General features: G+C 37.0%; 1 protein-coding gene and 1 non-coding gene across 5 annotated transcripts in view; one reads left to right on the top strand and one right to left on the bottom strand.

The window, feature by feature from the left end:
- SEC23IP (SEC23 interacting protein) overlaps positions 1–17,979 on the bottom strand; it is a 68,683-nt gene that overhangs the window by 38,828 nt on the left and 11,876 nt on the right. For all 4 annotated transcript variants that reach the window (XM_029245387.1, XM_029245386.1, XM_029245385.1 and 1 more), the window contains exons 5-12: positions 15,408–15,497; positions 11,344–11,464; positions 10,255–10,344; positions 8,356–8,497; positions 6,935–7,143; positions 6,453–6,571; positions 5,913–6,065; positions 4,361–4,456 (exon numbers count right to left, since the gene is read on the bottom strand). In XM_029245387.1, coding sequence (XP_029101220.1) covers positions 4,361–4,456; positions 5,913–6,065; positions 6,453–6,571; positions 6,935–7,143; positions 8,356–8,497; positions 10,255–10,344; positions 11,344–11,464; positions 15,408–15,497 — 1,020 coding nt within the window. The remainder of the gene's footprint in view (positions 1–4,360; positions 4,457–5,912; positions 6,066–6,452; positions 6,572–6,934; positions 7,144–8,355; positions 8,498–10,254; positions 10,345–11,343; positions 11,465–15,407; positions 15,498–17,979) is intronic.
- TRNAA-UGC lies at positions 13,532–13,604 on the top strand. The gene has a single exon. It is a non-coding gene; the product is annotated as a tRNA-Ala (tRNA).

The raw sequence follows: 17,979 nt of genomic DNA, 5'->3' as shown, positions 1-17,979 counted from the left end.
AAATACCAAATTTTCATAATAGAACTGAGGGGAAAAAAGTTATCAGCTATCACTATGAAATATCTATATCAATATTAAGGAATGATTAGTAATTTCTTAGGCATAATAATGGTATTGTGATTATTAGGGAAATGTCCTTTTAGACATACATACTAAATATTTAAGGAAAAAAATACCATGATGTCTATAATCTACTTTAAAATTCTTAAGAAAAAGAAAATTAAGAACAAAAGCAAAATGTGGCAAAACAGCTACAGTTAAATCTAAATATTTGCTATTAGTATATTCTTTGCTCTCCACTTTTCTATGTAATTTAAAATTTTACTAAAGTTTTTAAAAATGCTGACTTCTTCCTTTGTGATCTCAACTTTAGCCAGATAATTTAGAAGTACTTTATATAACTGTAAAATATATACTTCCTATAAAGACGTGTAACTTAAGAGAAATTTATTCATTCAACATCTTTACACCATTATGTCTACACGGAGCCACTGACAAATTTTCCTCAAAAGCATTCTGGGAAGAACAGATAAACATACTGTGGTGCATTCATACAATGGAATAACTATTTAGAAATAAAAAGGAGTAAACTGCAAATAAAACAACAATTATATGAATTTCAAAAACACTATTTTGAGTAAAAGAAGCTAGGTACAAAAGAGTGTACAGTGTTGGTTCCATTTATATAAACTTCTAGAACAGGCAAAACTATCCTATAGTGATCAAATTCAGAATAGTAGTTGTATGGGAGGAGGAGTGGACCAGAAAGAAGCATGAGAGAACTATCTGAGTGACAGAAATGTCTAGTTCTTGTTTTAGCTGGTGATTACACAGCCGCAAAAATTGTCAAAACTTACTGTAGTGAATACTCAAGATCTATGCATTTCAGAAATAAGCAAAGAAAATTCTTGGGAGCGTCTCTAGATCAGGCGTACCTCTGTAGTAATGAGATAAAATCTGCTCGTGTGGGTTTGTGATCACACCTTGATACAGCAGCAACAACGTCAAGGGAATGTGAACAACCGTCATGGTGGATTCATTCACTGGCCCTCATTCCCCAAGCGGTGAATGACTGTGTTAAGTCTCTGTTTAAATAGCTATTGACAGGAAATTCCCTGGTGGTCCAGTGGTTAGGGCTCGGCGCTTTCACTGTCGTGGTCCTGAGTTCAATCCCTGGTTGGGGAACTAAGATCCCACAAGCCTCATGGCGCAGCCAAAAATTAAATAATTTTAAAAAAAAGAACACCTACTGACAGTGCCTAAACAAAACAGCTGGCCAAATTGGTCTTGTCTATCAATAAATTCCAAATACTAGGAAACCTGGAAATAAGTCCAACTGGTTAATTCAAAGGCAATACAGAATAAAGAAAACTCTCCACCAGCCAGCTGGGAACTGATTCCACCATTAAAGTCTTGGAAGGCTTCATTATCTCTGCCCTTTGGAGGAACCACAAGATTAAACCTAAAACCCAAAATGAAGAACATGTTCAAGGTTCTTCAGTTTAAATTTGCTTTCTCACTTGCAAGTACCTCCCACTATACTCATAGAACTTAACAATCTAAATTGCTAAGAGGGCTGTCTAAACAGATCCTCAACTGTCCTACTGCGAACTGCTGTTCTGTTTCCCCTCCTAGACACATGCTATAACTTTAAAACAAAGTGAGCCAAAATACACATACTTGAGTATCAATATTCCCAGCACTAAAAATTATTCCTTTTCAAAGGAAAATGAATAAGATGGCTTACAAAGGGGAAAGAAAAGCTCAGGCCACAAATATTTGACCTCTTTATTAAAATAACAAGCTAACTAACTTTGGTTCCATTATTTCGGTTACACTAAATCAATAGGACACACCTTTTTATCTTATTAGTGATCTGGCAGCACCTTGTTAACTAGGAATAACAGCAATCAATGGCAACACGGCTGAGAAAGTTTCACGGTTCATCCAGAGGCAATTACTTTTGAGTTTAAAAAATAAGATGACTTTATAGTTTTACTCCTTTCAAAACATTCTTATAATGCCATTACTTATATATCCAAGCCACTACAGGAGCCAAACCAGGCTCTTTCTAGAGATTCTTCAAGAACTGTAGAATACTTTCCTACTTTTTTTCCTTTTATTTACAAAATAAAATCAGGGACAGATGTAGGACCTGGAAACATAGCTTCTCATTTGTTCTTTTTGTGTTTTTACAGGCCTGTGCTTCACTGATGTGCACATGGAGATGAACGTGCTCACACTTGGAGAACACAGCCTGGCGGAAAGGAACAACATTGGCACGCCTGCATCATGGTTTTGGTGTGACCACTGGGCTCACCAGAGATGTTGCCTCTCAACTCAATCTTCATTGTCGCCTTCAATCAACCATCAAAAACACTATTTCTGTGTCTAAAATGTGTTTTGAGTTGCACCTTTCTTTTCCATTTCCTATTACACCCCTATCATCTCTCAATCAGTCACTGCATAATTACAGTGACTATGCCTGGAGATTCCTAACAGCCTCTAGCTTCATGCCCTTCCAACTCCATCCCCGCACCGTAACCAAGTGAACTCCCTAAAACACCAGCCCAGTCATGGAACTGCCCTCATTGCTCCACTGACCTACAGCAGTGGTTCTCACACCATGTCCCCTTAGAACTGAACCAGTGGTTTACACTGCTGCTAAAAATGTGGCCCAGTTCACACACACACACACACACAAAATTAACGTAAAATTCAAGTTGATAACAGAATTGTCTCAGCTTTAAGATTTGTTCCAATTGTTTTTTCCTTTAATACTCCTTATCAGCCAGTAGGCCCTAGCCGACAGCAAATATTAATGGAAAAACCAGGAAGGAATCAATATGTCTAAAAACTCACTTATTATAAGCACATTTGCTCATGGTTGAAATTTTATGTGACTTACAGCACATAGTTTTCAATTTTAACATTTCTGAAGTAAAAATTAAACTTTAGGCTAAACAGATGATTTGGTGCTAAATCATAATTTGTGATAAAAATTAATAAGTAAGTAAGCATTTCATGATGTTAGTTTAAAAGCACCATGACTTTCACAGCCATAAGAACGTGTTTGCGGACCACTCCCTCATTAACTGAAATCTGCCACATCTGCCATTCAGGCCCTCGGAACCCTGTGCTCTACCTTATTCTCAGCTCGACTGCTGCTTCCGCTGCAGAAAAACACTTGCCCACTACCGGAAGGCCATTTCCCCTGGCCCTACCCTTCCTTCAAGCTCAAGTACCAACACCTTGGAGAAGTCTTCTCTCACCAGCCCCAGCCCCTTCTCTCCCGGGCAGGCCTCACCTGGCTCTGACAGCACAAGCAGCACTGATGCATCATCTGTGGTCAAATCTCTCCCCCTAACTAGACAGCATACCCTCAGTTCATCTCCAAATCCCAAGAACTCAGCGCATGCCTGATCTAAAACATATACTCATAAAATACAGAACAACTCAATTGCTTAAGCTAATCATAACAAATCAGTCCTATGACTTTACAGTCATATTACATATAAAGAAGTGGCATATGTTAAGTTCCAAAGAAGTAACACAAATTAAAGAACCACAGAAGTTCAAAAGATGGAAGGATCAACGAAGACCATGTTAATACAATACAAATAAAATAGCCACCCTAAGTGCTACCTAATTTTTCTAAGTATACAGAAAATCTCTGTGAAGTTAACTTAATGAAAATTAAACGAGTTATTCCCAATAGTTTTATTCTTTTGCAATGTTTTCTAGTTGTTGCTGTTATTGCTCTGATTTGGATTGTTGACAACTTTTTGTTTCTGGTTATTAATTAATGAAATGTATCCGTGTTCCTTCTTATCTCTTTAGATGGTGAGAAGGACTGGGAAAAGAGAAAATGTGCTAACATTTATTGGATGATAAGCTACACATGCATTACTTCATCCTCACTGCAATCCTATAAGGAAGGCATTATCACTCCCGTTTTATAAATGAAGGAAACCACAGACCAGAAAAGTTAAGCAGATTGCTCGTGAATATGTAATTAATAAGTGGTTGAACTGGGAATCAGGGTGACCAAGTCATCTTTTTGTCCAGGACTTACCCAGTTGTTGCACTGGGAAATTCTCAAATACCAATTCTAAGGCTGAAAGTCCTTCATCCCGGAATTTGCTCAGCCCCAGGAAAACCAGGAATTGGCATTTAATCGGAATTTGAATCCAGTTCTGGCTGACTCCCAAGTCAGGCCTTCCATCAACTCCATTACTGTGCCCTTGGGCAGAGAGCACAGTAGCTGACCTAACCATGATGGTATTAACAAAAACTTCCAAAATATAAACAAGCTAGTCACAGATGAGTTTTTTCTTTTAGGTGCAGAGATGAACTTTACCAGTTTGGCTGCTTTATGTTTTACAAAGTTAGCTATCTTCTTCCTGGGTCCAAGTGGTATCCCCATTTCCTTCAGGTCATCCACTGTACACATAAGCTTTAAAAGAAAACAAGCACATTAATTAGTCAATCTAATGATACATGAACTGAAATTTAAAAAAAGGAAATTATGAAAAGAAACCGTATCATCTAAGGCAACTGAATATCCAATTTGTTTAAAGTTAATTTCTTTTCTGTCCCCAGCCTCAGGTAATTTTTTTTAAATCATGAATTAATTTAGGCTGTAAAATTTTAGGCCTCCACATCTAAGTCATTCTTTTAATTTTTTTTTGCGGTACGTGGGCCTCTCATGGTTGTGGCCTCTCTTGTTGCGGAACACAGGCTCCAGACACGCAGGCTCAGCGGCCATGGCTCATGGGCCCAGCCGTTCCGTGGCACGTGGGATCTTCCCGGACCGGGGCACGAACCCGTGTCCCCTGCATCGGCAGGCGGACTCCCAACCACTGTGCCACCAGGGAAGCCCCATTCTTTTAATTTTTAACAGAAAATACATGCATGTTGTACAGAATTCTTTCCTCATACACAGGAAAAACAATTTTAGACAAAAATGAATCAAAGTATCATCAGCTCCTATTTCCCCTCATCCTGGCCACACAGTATATTAATATCAAACCCTTAATATTCTTGCCAAACTAATAGGTTAAAAAAACCTCACTGCACTTTTTTTTTTAATAAATTTATTTATTTATTTTTGGCTGCGTTGGGTCTTCGTTGCTGCGAGCGGGCTTTCTCTAGTTGCGGCGAGTGGGGGCTACTCTTCACTGTGGTGCGCGGGCTTTTCATTGTGGTGGCTCCTCTCACTGCGGAGCACAGGCTCTAGGTACGAGGGCCTCAGTAGCCACGGCGCACGGGCCCAGCAGTTGTGGCTCACGGGCTCCAGAGTGCAGGCTCAGCAGTTGTGGCGCATGGGCCCAGCCGCTATGAGGCATGCAGGATCCTCCCAGACTAGGGCTCGAACCCCTGTCCCCTGCATTGGCAGGCTGATTCTTAACCACTGCGCCACCAGGGAAGTCCCTCACTGCACTTTTAATTTATATTTCTCTCAAGAGTTTTCATATGATAAGAAGTCATTTGTTATTTTCTTTTCTGAATATCATCTGTTCATATTCTTTGCCTATTTTCCTATTGTGTTGATGGTCTTTGTGTAACTAACTTATAGAAACTTTGAATAATAAGAAAATAAACCCTTTGTTTATAATGTGTGTTGCAAACAGTCTTCTTAACCTTTTGTTGGCCTTTAGATGTTGTTTATGCCATCCCCTGCTATGCAATTTTTTTTCCATTATGGCTTCTGGGTTTTATGTCATACTTAGAAAAGCCTTCCCAGATTATTAAAAAAAGTTCTCCTGTTTTTTTCAATTTTTTTTAAACGTTTAAGTCTCTGCCTTATCTGAATGCACTGTGATGTAAAAGTGTTTAAATCTTATTAATTTTCAATCTCATACAAAGGAAAAACCATTTTAGACAAAAATGAATCAAACTATCATCAGTACCAGAGATTCCATATCAATCTTTTCCTTTTCAAAAGTGCTAACGTATTCAGAGAGGCTAAGTGCTTCCAGAGTTTCTTGCAAAGTCAGGACTTCTTCATTTTCAACATCAAGGTCACAAGACTCATCCAACGTCAGCTTTGGCTCTTCAGGTATCTTTCAAAAAAAAAGTTGGGAGAACATTACAAAGTTCCCATAAAATGTCTTCTGATCTATGGAAAAATCTTAATTCTGTCCTATACACAAATCATAATTTTTGGCAGTTTGCTATCCAAAGTTTGAATATTCTGAAAAAGTATATTTTAAATCACGCATGCTCCCATTTCCTACAATAATTTACTTCACATTTTTTAAAGAAACCATAAACTGTCTCTCACATTTAAATTTATAATACATAAGGAAGACGAGTGAGAAACTCAAATAATGAGCTCTATGATTCCATTGCACTCCTAAAGCTCAGGGTATTTTGTTACATAGAATCAGTTCAGATTGTGGAAAACTCTTCAGCTCCAACTCTGAATCTAGAGGTCAATTGGGCCATACCTGCTTTTCCTGAAAATGTGGCTGCTTCACAACTCCATTAGCAACAGCTAAAGGCTCAGGAGACTTTGATAAATTCAAATCTTTTTGATTAGACAGGATGTCAAACAATATTAAAGAACCTTAAAAAAAAAAGAAGCATTTTGCTTTATAATGTACTAGGTGCTTTTATAACACTAAATAAATTCTCCTCCTTTTTTTTGTTCAAAGTCCCAAGCAGAAGTCACATAAAGTTAGATGTTAATCAAGATCTGATAATCAATATTCTCGTTTTACCAAGTAGTAGAATAAATTAAAATATAAAGCATTCCTAGGTAACATGAAAGGCAAATAAGGCAGAATGTAAACTCAAAGCATTCATTTCTACCCTTTATAAAACTTAAAATCTATAATTCTAAATCTTGAACTAACAATGTCACTCACATTGAAAGCAGGGATGACTCAACAAAAATTGTGTTTAAAATGTGGATATTTGGAAGTTTTACCTAAACTGTGACCAGCAACAGAGACCCCTCCTTTGAAGTCTGGGTTCCGACTCATGAAGAGTGCATACAGACGGTTTATCTCCAATCCCACTTTCTCCACAATCCTCTGACAGTAGATGGGGCTGTTGTAAAATAAAATGTCTAGCAAGGTTTCATTAGTAAAGTGACGAAACCGACCAATACTTGGTAAAGTGATTTTCTTAATATTCCTGTTCAGAAAGAAAAAGAAGTATGTTTAGTCAGTAAGCACCTTAAATTTATCGGTTTTTAAAAGTTTCAATTTTGAATCCTGAAAATACACTAAGTAAAAAAAGATCCCACAGACTAATTATGAGTTGATTTTATAGACAGTTACTGTAAACAAATCAAGATAAACCAAAGAAGTTGTCATTTGTGCCTATAACTATACTATGAACTTGGGGATTCTCTGAAGTTATCATATAAAATAAGCGAAGATTTTTAATTCATTTTTAAAGAGGAAAGCCTACTCTTCCATTATTCTTCCACTTTACTGGAAATCAGGATACCTGACAAAAATTGTGGGTGGCCAGGACAATAGAGAATGAAGAAGTAAAAAAAGGAGCTTAATGGAATGAAAATCTCTCCTGATTTGAGAATGGCCATACTTCAGGAATACCCAAAGAGAGAGAAAGCACCCCCATAACAGGGCTTCACATGGAGAGAACAGAATGTTTGTAGCATTAGTTTTATTAAAGCATGTGCCCTGAAACATCATGATGTTCACTAAAATCCAAGTATGTCATTAGCCCTGTGTCCCCAGCATAAATATTTTCTAAATCTGTGCTTCCCAACTGGAAGCATTCCAAATTGAGTGGAGGCATTTTTAGTTGTCACAGTGCCTGGTAAGTGCTGCTGGCATTTAGACTAAGGATATTAAATGGCCTACAATACACACAACAGTCTTACATGACACAGAACTGTCCTGCCAGAAGAGTCTCCACTGAGAAACAATAATCAGTGGTTCTCAACCAGGGGCGATTTTATCCCCAGGGGACATCTGGCAATGACTAGAGACATTTTTGGTTGTTAAATTAAGGGTAAGGTCGTGCTACTCTTATCTAGAGGGTAGAAGCCTAGGATGCTGCTAAACATCCTATAGTGTACAGGACAGCCCCATGTGTGAACCACTATAGATCAGTATTCTAAAACCAGCTTAAGTTTCTTAGATTCTCTTAAATATTTACAGTAGGAATACACACATACGTATGTACGTATATACGTGCACGTGCACACACACACAAAGTAGCACATAAACTTAAGTGTTTAATCATATGTCAGAACAAGTATATAAAGTTTTTAAGTGTATCTGTTGAAGTCATAATAAACTACTTTATACTATAGTTTGAAATTTGAATCTAAGTTTGACTAATCTGAAAACCAAGCCATCAAAATCCACAAACCTGTCAACACCTGTGGCATCCCCACCCAAGGAACTATGCCAATGAACCGGAAGGAATTCCACTCTGCTTACTTTCCGATCATCTAAAGATTTCTTGAAATGTGTCTGCAGCAATTTGAGAGAAACCACCCTAAAATCATCCACTTAAAAAAAAAAAAAAATTTTAGAGAAATGCAAATCAAAACTACAATGAGATATCATCTCACACCAGTCAGAATGGCCATTATGAAAAAATCTAGAAACAATAAATGCTGGAGAGGGTGTGGAGAAAAGGGAACCCTCTTGCACTGTTGGTGGGAATGTAAATTGATACAGCCACTGTGGAGAACAGTATGGAGGTTCCTTAAAAAACTAAAAATAGAACTACCACATGACCCAGCAATCCCACTACTGGGCATATACCCTGAGAAAACCATAATTCAAAAAGAGTCATGTACCAAAATGTTCATTGCAGCTCTATTTACAATAGCCCGGAGATGGAAACAACCTAAGTGCCCATCATCGGATGAATGGATACAGAAGATGTGGCACATATATACAATGGAATATTACTCAGCCATAAAAAGAAATGAAATTGAGCTATTTGTAATGAGGTGGATAGACCTAGAGTCTGTCATACAGAGTGAAGTAAGTCAGAAAGAGAAAGACAAATACCGTATGCTAACACATACATATGGAATTTAAGAAAAAAAAATGTCATGGAGAACCTAGGGGTAAGACAGGAATAAAGACACAGACCTACTAGAGAATGGACTTGAGGATATGGGGAGGGGGAAGGGTAAGCTGTGACAAAGCGGGAGAGAGGCATGGACATATATACACTACCATACGTAAAGTAGATAGCTAGTGGGAAGCGGCCGCATAGCACAGGGAGATCAGCTCGGTGCTTTGTGACCGCCTGGAGGGGTGGGATAGGGAGGGTGGGAGGGAGGGTGACGCAAGAGATATGGGAACATATGTATATGTATAACTGATTCACTTTGTTATAAAGCAGAAACTAACACACCATTGTAAAGCAATTATACTCCAATAAAGATGTAAAAAAATAAATCAGGGAAGACAAATTAACTTGATTAAATTTTCCTAGCTTGATTAAGTAGTTAGCAATTACCTCTTTTATGCCAGTATTTTTTATAACACAAACTTTTCAAGAAAAAAAAAAAAAAGATGACAAAATCAGTCCAAAAAAGAAAAAAAACCAACCTTTCGGAAGTTCTTGTTCATGTTTCATTATTTTACAGGAATATATAAATGACTGAAAAACATTAGCTCAACTACCATTACTGGGAGGCAGAAATGCACTGTGGGTAGACTCTGGAATCAAATTACCTGCTCCAGAACCTACAGACCGTGACACGGGAGAGGTTAACTCATCCTCTGGGCCTCAGTTCCTCACCTAATAGTAAAGATAACAGTAACAGCACCTACAGCCCAAAGGGTTATTGTGAGGGTTAAATGATACAACTCATGCAAGATACTTGGGACATACCAAGTATTCAATAAATATGAACTATTACTACAAACATAAAAATAAAACTTCCAAAATTTAAGTAAACCAGGCAGATTCACAGTTCCTTTAAACAACTTCTCACAACTAATTCACCATAAATCAGTTCAACGCACAGGTGCTCCTAGTGGCTGGAAGTGCTCAGGCAGAGGTTGTCAAAAAGGCTAAATTATTTCCAAGATCCCTTCTAATTCTTCACAATCTAGGATTTTATGAGTTATAAATGTCATAAGAGCAAATGAAGTACAAAGTAGTATTGCCCAGTGATCATTTAAATCTCCTCTTACAGTCCCTCAGCCAACAGTATACAGCTGGAAACCATCTTAAAAATTAAGGTTTAAAAGTTCTAGTAGTTCTCCAATCATTTCATGAAATAAAGTGACTAACGCTTACCACATTCAATAATACTTCTAAAGCGCAAGTCACACACAGGTCCAATGCCATGCACTATGAACACCAAATGGTCAACCGGAGGCATTTCCCCTGCAAAATAAAGAAAGACAGACATTCATCCATGCATATATACATACAAACACACACACACACACACACACACACACAAGCTGGGGACTGTTTAGGTTTTCTTAATTGAATAGCAATATTCAATACCCCTTTTGTCATCATAAACTTGCCAAAATCAGATGAACGCAGCTCAAAGTCCACCTTTTGGCAAATAACAGTGAACTAGACCAAGGAGTGGAGGAAGCAGGCCATGTGTGATCCCAGAAGCTATGAGCCAATGATGATCATCAGTTTTGTACCTATAGAGGCTCCATAACCTTGTAATTTCTTCAGAACTCCCCAGGGCACTAAGCCCCACATGGAGATTCCACTTGCCAATATAAACCTTCAAAATCTTTTCCCAAAATCCTTCTCTTTGTTAGATTCACACATACTATACATGAACATTTCCAAGTTAAATCTACTATTTTACTCTGGTTATTTCATACAGATTCATAATATGACTACATTTATTTCCAAATCCTGCTCACTGCCTGTTTTTATAAATAAAGTTTTATTGCAACACAGCTAGGCCCATTTGTTTGCATACAAATGCTTTCACACTACAATGGCAGAGTTGAGCAGAGATACAGCAGAGTCTGCATGGCCTGCAAAGCCTAAAATATTTACTACTTCGCCCTTTGCAGAAAAAATTCACCACTCCTGCACTAAAGTAATACAAACTAGTTGAGGCATGACAAAACAAGCCCAAAAATATTGCCAAAAGCCTAGTTTCAACAGCAAAGTGCTTCTTCACAACAATATATATTTTAGAATCTATATTACATGATTTGTGCACCTTCAACAGAATTCTAAATTAAAGAACAAACAGATATAAAAGTAATAAAAAGGAAAGATCTGTGCCAACCTAGCTGATTTCTGCATGTTATGGCAGGTAATCCTAATAACTATTTCCTTTTTTCATCATTCTAAAATAGAGAAGTCTAAAAATGACCTTAGTCCTAAACAAACTGTACGAACCATCAGGAATTTCATCAAGGTTATCATCAACTCCACGCTTTACAACCCTGGGCCTTGTCTGTCCATCTTGTGTGGTCCCCCATTCATCTGGCACTGATGAGGGCTGGAACTGAACAATAACCTTCAAGATACAAGAGAAGGATTATGACAGAGCTCACTATCAAATTCATTCCCACTATAAGCTAAATACATAATAAACTACTTCATAGTATAGTTTATAATCAGATACTTGTACTGTTCCTCCAAAATCAATTTTGTAACAGTCCTGTTAGCGTTCAGTAACCATTAAAACTAAGTAAATCAATACCATTATTTCGAATGCTTATGTTGGAAAATAATACAACTAAATCAGAGGTAGTATGCCTTGATTTAAAAATATAACAAACAGGGCTTCCCTGGTGGCGCAGTGGTTGAGAGTCCGCCTGCCGATGCAGGGGACACGGGTTCGTGCCCAGGTCCAGGAAGATCCCACATGCCGTGGAGCGGCTGGGCCCGTGAGCCATGGCCGCTGAGCCTGTGCATGCGGAGCCTGTGCTCCGCAACCGGAGAGGCCACAACAGTGAGAGGCCCGCGTACCGCAAAAAAAAAAAAAAAAAAAATTCAGGTTTACACATAAGAAATAAAAGAAGTAGAGGAATCCTTGTTTTATAAATACATATAAGGCAAAATCCTCTAAATAACAACGTGCAAATTCAATTTCAATGTCCAAAACGGATTTACCTACCACTTTTCAGGAAGACATATACTATTCTGTTAAATCAACTGTATTAAATTTAGTCCAGTGTTACATGGAAAAATCTCAAATAAACAACCTAACCTACCATCTAAAGGAATCAGGAAAAGAAGAGCAAACAAAGCCCAAAGTCAGCACAAGGAAGGAACTAATAAAGATCAGAGAGCAAATAAATAAAATTGAGACCAAAAAAAAAAAACAACAGGAAAGATCAATGAAACCAAGAGCTGGTTTTTTGAAAAAAATTAACAATACTGATAAACCTTTAGCCAGGCTTACCAAGGAGAAAAGAGAGAGGACCCAAATAAACAAAATAAGAAATGACAGAGGAGAAATAGCAACTGATACCACAGAGACACAAAAAAAACCGTAAGAGAATACTATGAACAGTTATATGCCAACAAATTGGACATATTAGAAGAAACAAATTTCTAGAACCATACAACCTGCCAAGACTGAATCAAGAAGAAACAGACAATTTGAACAGACCAATCACTAGTAGTGAAACTGAATTTCTAATAAAAAGAACTCCCAGTAAACTAAAGTCCAGGACCAGAGAGCTTCCCATGGGAATTCTATCAAACATATAAAGAAGAGCTGAGAAGCTGATACCTACCCTTCTCAAACTATTCCAAAAATTGAAGAGGGAACACTCCCAAATTCATTCTATGAGGCCACAATTACCCTGATACCAAAACCAAACACACTACAAAAAAAAGAAAATTACAGGCCAATATCTTTAATGTATATGTAAAAACTGTCAACAAAAAATTAGCAAACCGAATCCAACAATATATAAAAAGGATCATACACGATGATCAAGTGGGATTTATTCCAAAGATGCAAGGATGGTTCAACATTTGCAAATTGATTAATGTGATACACACATTAACAAAAGGAAGGATTAAAAATCACAATTATCTCAACAGATTCAGAAAAGCATTTGACAAAATTAAACATCTATTCATGGTAAAAAAAAAAAAAAACTCTCATCAAAGTTGGTACAGAGGGAACATATCTCAACATAGTAAAGGCCATTTATGAAAAAACCCACAGCTAACAGCACACTCAGTGATGAAAAGCTGATCATATTTCCTCCAAATTCAGAAACAAGACAAGGATGCCCACTCCTGCCACCTCTATTTAACATAGTATTGGAAGTCCTAGCCACAGCAGTCATAGAAAAAGAAATAAAAGGTATCCAAACTGGAAGGGAAGAAGTAAAACTGTCACTATTTGCAGATGACATGACACTATATATAGAAAACCTTAAAGTCTCCACCAAAAAACTATTAGAACTGATAAATGAATTCAGTAAAGTTGCAGGATACAAGATTAGTATACAGAAATCTGTTGCTTTTCTATACACTAAAAATGAACTATCAGAAAGAGAAAGCAAAAAAAGACAATCCTGCTTAAAATCTCATCATGAAGAATAAAATACCTAGGGGGAACTCCCTGGTGGTCCAGTGGTTAGGATTGTGGGCTTGCACTGCCAGGGGCCCAGGTTCGATCCCTGGTTGGGGAACTAAGATCCCACAAGCTGTGCAACACGGCCCAAAAAAAAAAAAGAAGAATAAAATACCCGGGAATAAACCCCAATGTTCATAGCAGCACAGTTTACAGCAGCCAAGATATGGAAGCAACCCAAGTGTCCATCAACAGACAAATGGATAAAGAAGATGTGGTACACATACATATACACACACACACACACACACACACACACACACACACACACGATGGAATATTACTCAGTCATAAAAAGCATGAAATTCTGCAATCTGCAGCAACATGGATGGACCTAGAAAATGTGTGTAGTGAAGTAAGTCAGAGAAAGGCAAATACTGTGTATCACTTTATTTGTGGAATCTAAAAAATAAAACGGATGTATCAATAGATACCAAAACAGAAACAGACTCACAGATTAAAAAAAAAAAACCAAAGTAGTGGTTCCAGTAGGGACAGGGAAAGGGGTAGGGCAAGATTGGGGTATGGAATTAAGAGACACAAACTACTACGTATAAAATAGGTTAGCAACAAACTACTACGTATAAAATAGGTTAGCAACAAGGTTTACAATTAAGAGACACAAACTACTACGTATAAAATAGGTTAGCAACAAGGATATATTATACAGCACAGAGAATTATAGCCATTATTTTGTAATAACTTTTAATGGAGTATAATCTGTAAAACTACTGAATCGCAATGCTGTACACCTGAAACAAATATAATATTATAAGTCAACTATACTTCAATTAAAAAATAAAATAAATTAATAGTTTAACATTAACCTTCCACCTCCCCCAAAAAAACGAATGCATGCAAGATGGTATGTAAAATTTTGTGTGCTTATATAAAAAAAAGTTAAAAAAAAAATTAAAAAACAAAAGGGTAAGTGTGGTTACCATTAAGGGGCAAAACTAGGGGAATGTAGAGGTAAGAGGCTTTTGTTTTTCATTTGATACCCTTTTATACTGTTTAAACTTTGATGGCATACGAATGTTTTTATTTTTACTTATTTTAACAACAGTAAGGACTATAGAGGTGGTTAGAATATAGGTTTTTGTTTTTCTTTTACACTTTTCTGTAATAAATAGCCTATGTTCTGAGAAACTACCATATTACTAGCATTATGCTAAATGCTTTTGCATAAATTACCTCACTTCATCAAAAATATGACCCTGGGGGGTAAATCTTATTTATTGCGAGTGAGGAACCTGGAGCTTAGAGAGGTTAAGGATGATAAATGGAAGACTCTAAACACCGCACCCAATATCTTTAAAAAAACAAGAAAGGTTTCCAGAGATGATACAAATAAAGAGGAAGAACTTATTTTTATTTTAAAAGTTGAAACAAACCATCATCAAGGGCAAGGTAGGCAAACTATTGCCTGCAGGTCAAACCTGGCCCACCACTTGTTTTTATAAATAACATTTTATTGAAAATAGCCAGGCCCATTGGCTTACATACTGCCTGTAGCTGCTTTCAGAGACTACATGGCCTACAAAGCCTTCAATATTTACTCTCTGGCCCTTCACAGGAAAGTCTGCTGAGCCTGGATCAAGTACAAAAATTTATCAAGCTTAACTTCAACGATGCATACTAAGCTTCAGCTACTGTGTTACCATAAACAGAAACTTCATGAGACAAATTTAAATTTCATTTTAGTTTCTATCATTGATATGAACTGTAGTAAACTTAAAAGCAATGCACTAGTTATAAATATATCCCTACTGCAGAGTAAAAATGAACATTTATCAAACATTCAGTAAAATAATTATTTTTAAAAACCTAAACACTTTAATATCTTAAACAACATCACTACCTTTGGATTGTGCATAACAATTGTCTCCCCACTCGGAAACTCTAATCTGCGGTGCCACTGATTCGTGGTTACAGCTTTTTTATATTCAGCCTACAAGGGAAACAACATACAATCCAGTAAGACAAATCTATTAAGAGAAAGTGTGGAAGAAAATTATAACTATGATAGTAATAAAAATAATAGTAATAGCAGCTCTCCTGTACTAACTGGCTACCATACTTAATATCATTTTACATACAGTACCTCACTTAACTGCTCTCAATCAGCCCTAAATAATATTATCCCCATTACCTACAGGTGAAAACCAAGGTTTAAACAGTCTATTAATTTCCTAGGGCTGCCGTAACAAAGTACCACAAACTGAGTGGCTTATAAAATCAGAAACTTATTGCCTCACAGTTCTAGAGGCTAGAAGTCTGAAACCAAGGTGTCAGCAGGGCCACATTCCCTCTGAAACTCATAGGGAACTCCTTCCTCGCCTCTTCCTAGCTCCTGGTGGTCTGTCAGCAATCTGTAGTATTCCTTGGCTTACAGACGCATCACTCCAATCCTCTACTTTCACACGGCCTTCTCCCTCTATGTTTGTCTTAACATGACTGTCTTCTTATAAGGACGCCAATCATATTGAATTAGGGGCCCACCCTACTCCAGTATGATCTCTTCTTAATTATATCTGCAACAACTCTATTTCCAAATAAAGTCACATTCTGAAGTACTAGAAGTTAAGACCTCAACCTATCTTTTTTTTTTTTTTTTTTTGGTGGTGGGGGGCAGACACAATTCTAATGCTAGCAGGCAGTTTTAGTTCACAGTTGCACAAGACCACACAGTGATCACAGAGGTAAGGAGCAAAAGCAGAACTGTGGTTCACTCCCACCCACGACCTTCTGACTCCAAAGACTTGACTGTCCCACCACTTTCTTACTCTCCCTCCAGAGACACTATTCTGCTCTCTATAAGGCAAAAGTCTGAGGGTCTCTTGGAGAAAGATTCAAGACCAGGTAAGGGGGAACCTCTGGTACACCCACTGTCCAAAGTCTTTTTTTAAATGAGTAACAGTAGGACTTCCTTGGTGGCGCAGTGGTGAAGACTCTGCGTTCCCAATGCGGGGGGCCTGGGTTCAATCCCTGGTCAGGGAACTAGATCCCACATGCATGCCACAACTAAGAGTTCTCATGCCACAACTAAGGAGCCGGTGCAACCAAATAAATAAATATTTTTTAAAATGAGTAACAGTGATTATTTGACAATCATGTCAAAATAGAAGTGTTTCTTTTTGTCTCCTGGGCAGTCATTCAGTAACAATTCCTCTCCATCAGCCTCTATCCAGCTGACCCTCTTCCTCACTACTTTTTAAAAAAATTTTAATATATTTGTTTACATTTTTTTAAAAGCAAGATCACAAACAAAAATGTTTAAAGATTCACCATCTTAAGAATTATTTTCATTTCTTTGTATTCCCTTTCAATCCACAGCTTTATAATAAATCTTGTCTGGTAGAGTATGTTTCTACTTTTCATTCTTCAAAATGGTCTTGATTATTCTTGATACTTTGATCTTCCATATAAAATTTAGGAGCAGTCTGCAAATTTTACTTAAAAAACCCTGATGTGACTCTGACTGGGATTACATACAATTTATAAAATAATTTGGGAAGAACTGACATCTTTATTATGTTGAGACTGTGCATCTATGAATGTAATATTTTGGTCTATTTCTTTAAGGTCATCTTTTACATCCTTCAATTCTGCTTCATAGTTTATTCTCCATAAAGTTCATATATACCTTTTGTTGGACGATTTTTCTACTTAGCCTGTAGTTTTGTTAGTGTTATAGTCTTCTTTTATTATTATGGTTTCTAATTGGTTATTTCTATTGTGTAGGAATGTTATTAATTTTTATATGCTGATTTTATATCCACAGACTTGCTGAACTCTTACACTGGTACTAATGGAATTTCTAGAGGTTCTCCTAGTTTTCTATGCAGACATTGGTGTAATTATCAAATTAAGGTGTTTTTTGTTTCCAACTCTTCTATTGTTTTGTTTTAGTGCTCTGATAGGATAGGATCATCTACAACACTAGCAATATGTATCACTTGATTCTCATTTTCTCACTGGCTTTTTCATTTCCTAACCTCCTCTGCCTCTTCCCTGATCTGGCTTGAGTTTCCTGGGTAGAGGCTGAACAGGAACTAAGGTCTCCTAAAGTTAAGAACAGCTATGTGCTATTGAGACGGTCAATACATGAATTCCATCCTCGAAGCCTGTGTCACCCATTTATAATCAAATATAGTATACACTTTCAAATACTGCTTAGACTTGAAAATATATACTTTAGCTTCAAAATAATAGGACTAAACATTCAACCTTGGGATGCTATACCTTCAGTAGGGTCTTGTCAAGGGTACCAAAAATTATAGTACACATTTGTTTGTTTATTTATTTAGGTCTAAAATTAAGCCAAAGATATCAGCATTCCTTTACATATTTTATTCCTTATTCAAATGATTAAAATTATGTTTTAGGAGACTGGTGCCTCCTGATATTTGGTATTTCCAGGAACAAAATTA

This window comes from Monodon monoceros, unplaced genomic scaffold, assembly GCF_005190385.1.
Source record: "Monodon monoceros isolate NGI ecotype Baffin Bay Population unplaced genomic scaffold, NGI_Narwhal_1 Super_Scaffold_4, whole genome shotgun sequence".
Lineage (NCBI taxonomy): Eukaryota > Metazoa > Chordata > Mammalia > Artiodactyla > Monodontidae > Monodon > Monodon monoceros.
This window is presented reverse-complemented; position numbering and strand designations above follow the sequence as displayed.